At 42.1% G+C, this 1,059-nt stretch overlaps 1 protein-coding gene across 1 annotated transcript in view; it reads right to left on the reverse strand.

The window, feature by feature from the left end:
* Window positions 1-1,059, reverse strand: part of ZNF449 (zinc finger protein 449) — a 13,219-nt gene that overhangs the window by 9,844 nt on the left and 2,316 nt on the right. Inside the window, exon 2 of the mRNA XM_010863607.1 lies at window positions 379-832. Coding sequence (XP_010861909.1) covers window positions 379-732 — 354 coding nt within the window. The 5' untranslated portion in view covers window positions 733-832. The remainder of the gene's footprint in view (window positions 1-378; window positions 833-1,059) is intronic.

The raw sequence follows: 1,059 nt of genomic DNA on the forward strand, positions 1-1,059 counted from the left end.
CTTCTTTTTTTAACCATCCTTCAAAAAGGTAATAACTATGACTATTTCGTGGGTTGTATAAAAATAGGCTTTGTGTAATATTTGGCCCACAGGGCACTTATTATATTGATTTTTTCCCTAATTTTGTATATGTAATTTATATTATTCATAAATTTCATTTTAGGATAGTAAAGGGGACATTACCAAATATTTGTTATAGAAGTGGAGTTGGGTTTAATAGTTGAGACTGTCTGGAACCTATGCTGATTCCAGTAGAAGGAAAAATTGGAAAGCTCCAGCAGGGAAATCCTGTGGTACCAGTCAGAAGGTCTGATCCAGTCCCAGCTGCCTTGTTACTTCTTTGGGTCTAATTACCAAGATCCCAACCTCTTTTCTCACCTGCTGCTCTGGTATCTCAAGTTCTCTCTGTAAGTCTTCTATCAGTGACACAACTCTTTCTCTGTTCTCTGGGCAATGTTCCCTCACCCAAGTCTCTATCTCTGTGGGGAGAATCGTTAGGAATTGCTCCAATACCAGCAGCTCCAAGATTTGCTCCTTAGAACGCATCTTTGGCTTCAGCCATTGACAGCAGAGCTCCCAGAGTTTGTTGAAAGCTTCATGAGGCCCAGCTGCTTCTTTGTACTGGAACTGCCGGAAGCGCTGGCGGAAGACCTCACAGTCAGTATCATACTCTTGAAACACCGAGCCCTGATTCAAGGAGGCCTGGATTGCACAACCCAGGGCCACAGCCATCGCCCTCTTCCAGAAATGTGCAATTTATATGGAACTTGAAGTGGCAGATTCAAATTTCTTTACTTCTGTTATCCTCCGGGTGGAGCCACCTATGTATACGCTGAGGTCGGGACAAAATGAGAAAAGAGAAACAGAAGTGGTTACCAGGGGGCAGATTTACCTCCCTTAACTTGCTTACTTTTCTCCAAAGCCCTAAGGAAGCAAATCAATCTTGGGCGGGAAGGGATTGAGAATCTGATGAAAGCCATAAACTCTCTTCTAGAAAAATACACATCACGTGAAATTCTGCATTTAATTTCAATAAGGCTATAAAATCTTCAAGACCAT

This window comes from Bison bison, unplaced genomic scaffold, assembly GCF_000754665.1.
Source record: "Bison bison bison isolate TAMUID 2011002044 unplaced genomic scaffold, Bison_UMD1.0 scf7180017858502, whole genome shotgun sequence".
NCBI lineage: Eukaryota > Metazoa > Chordata > Mammalia > Artiodactyla > Bovidae > Bison > Bison bison.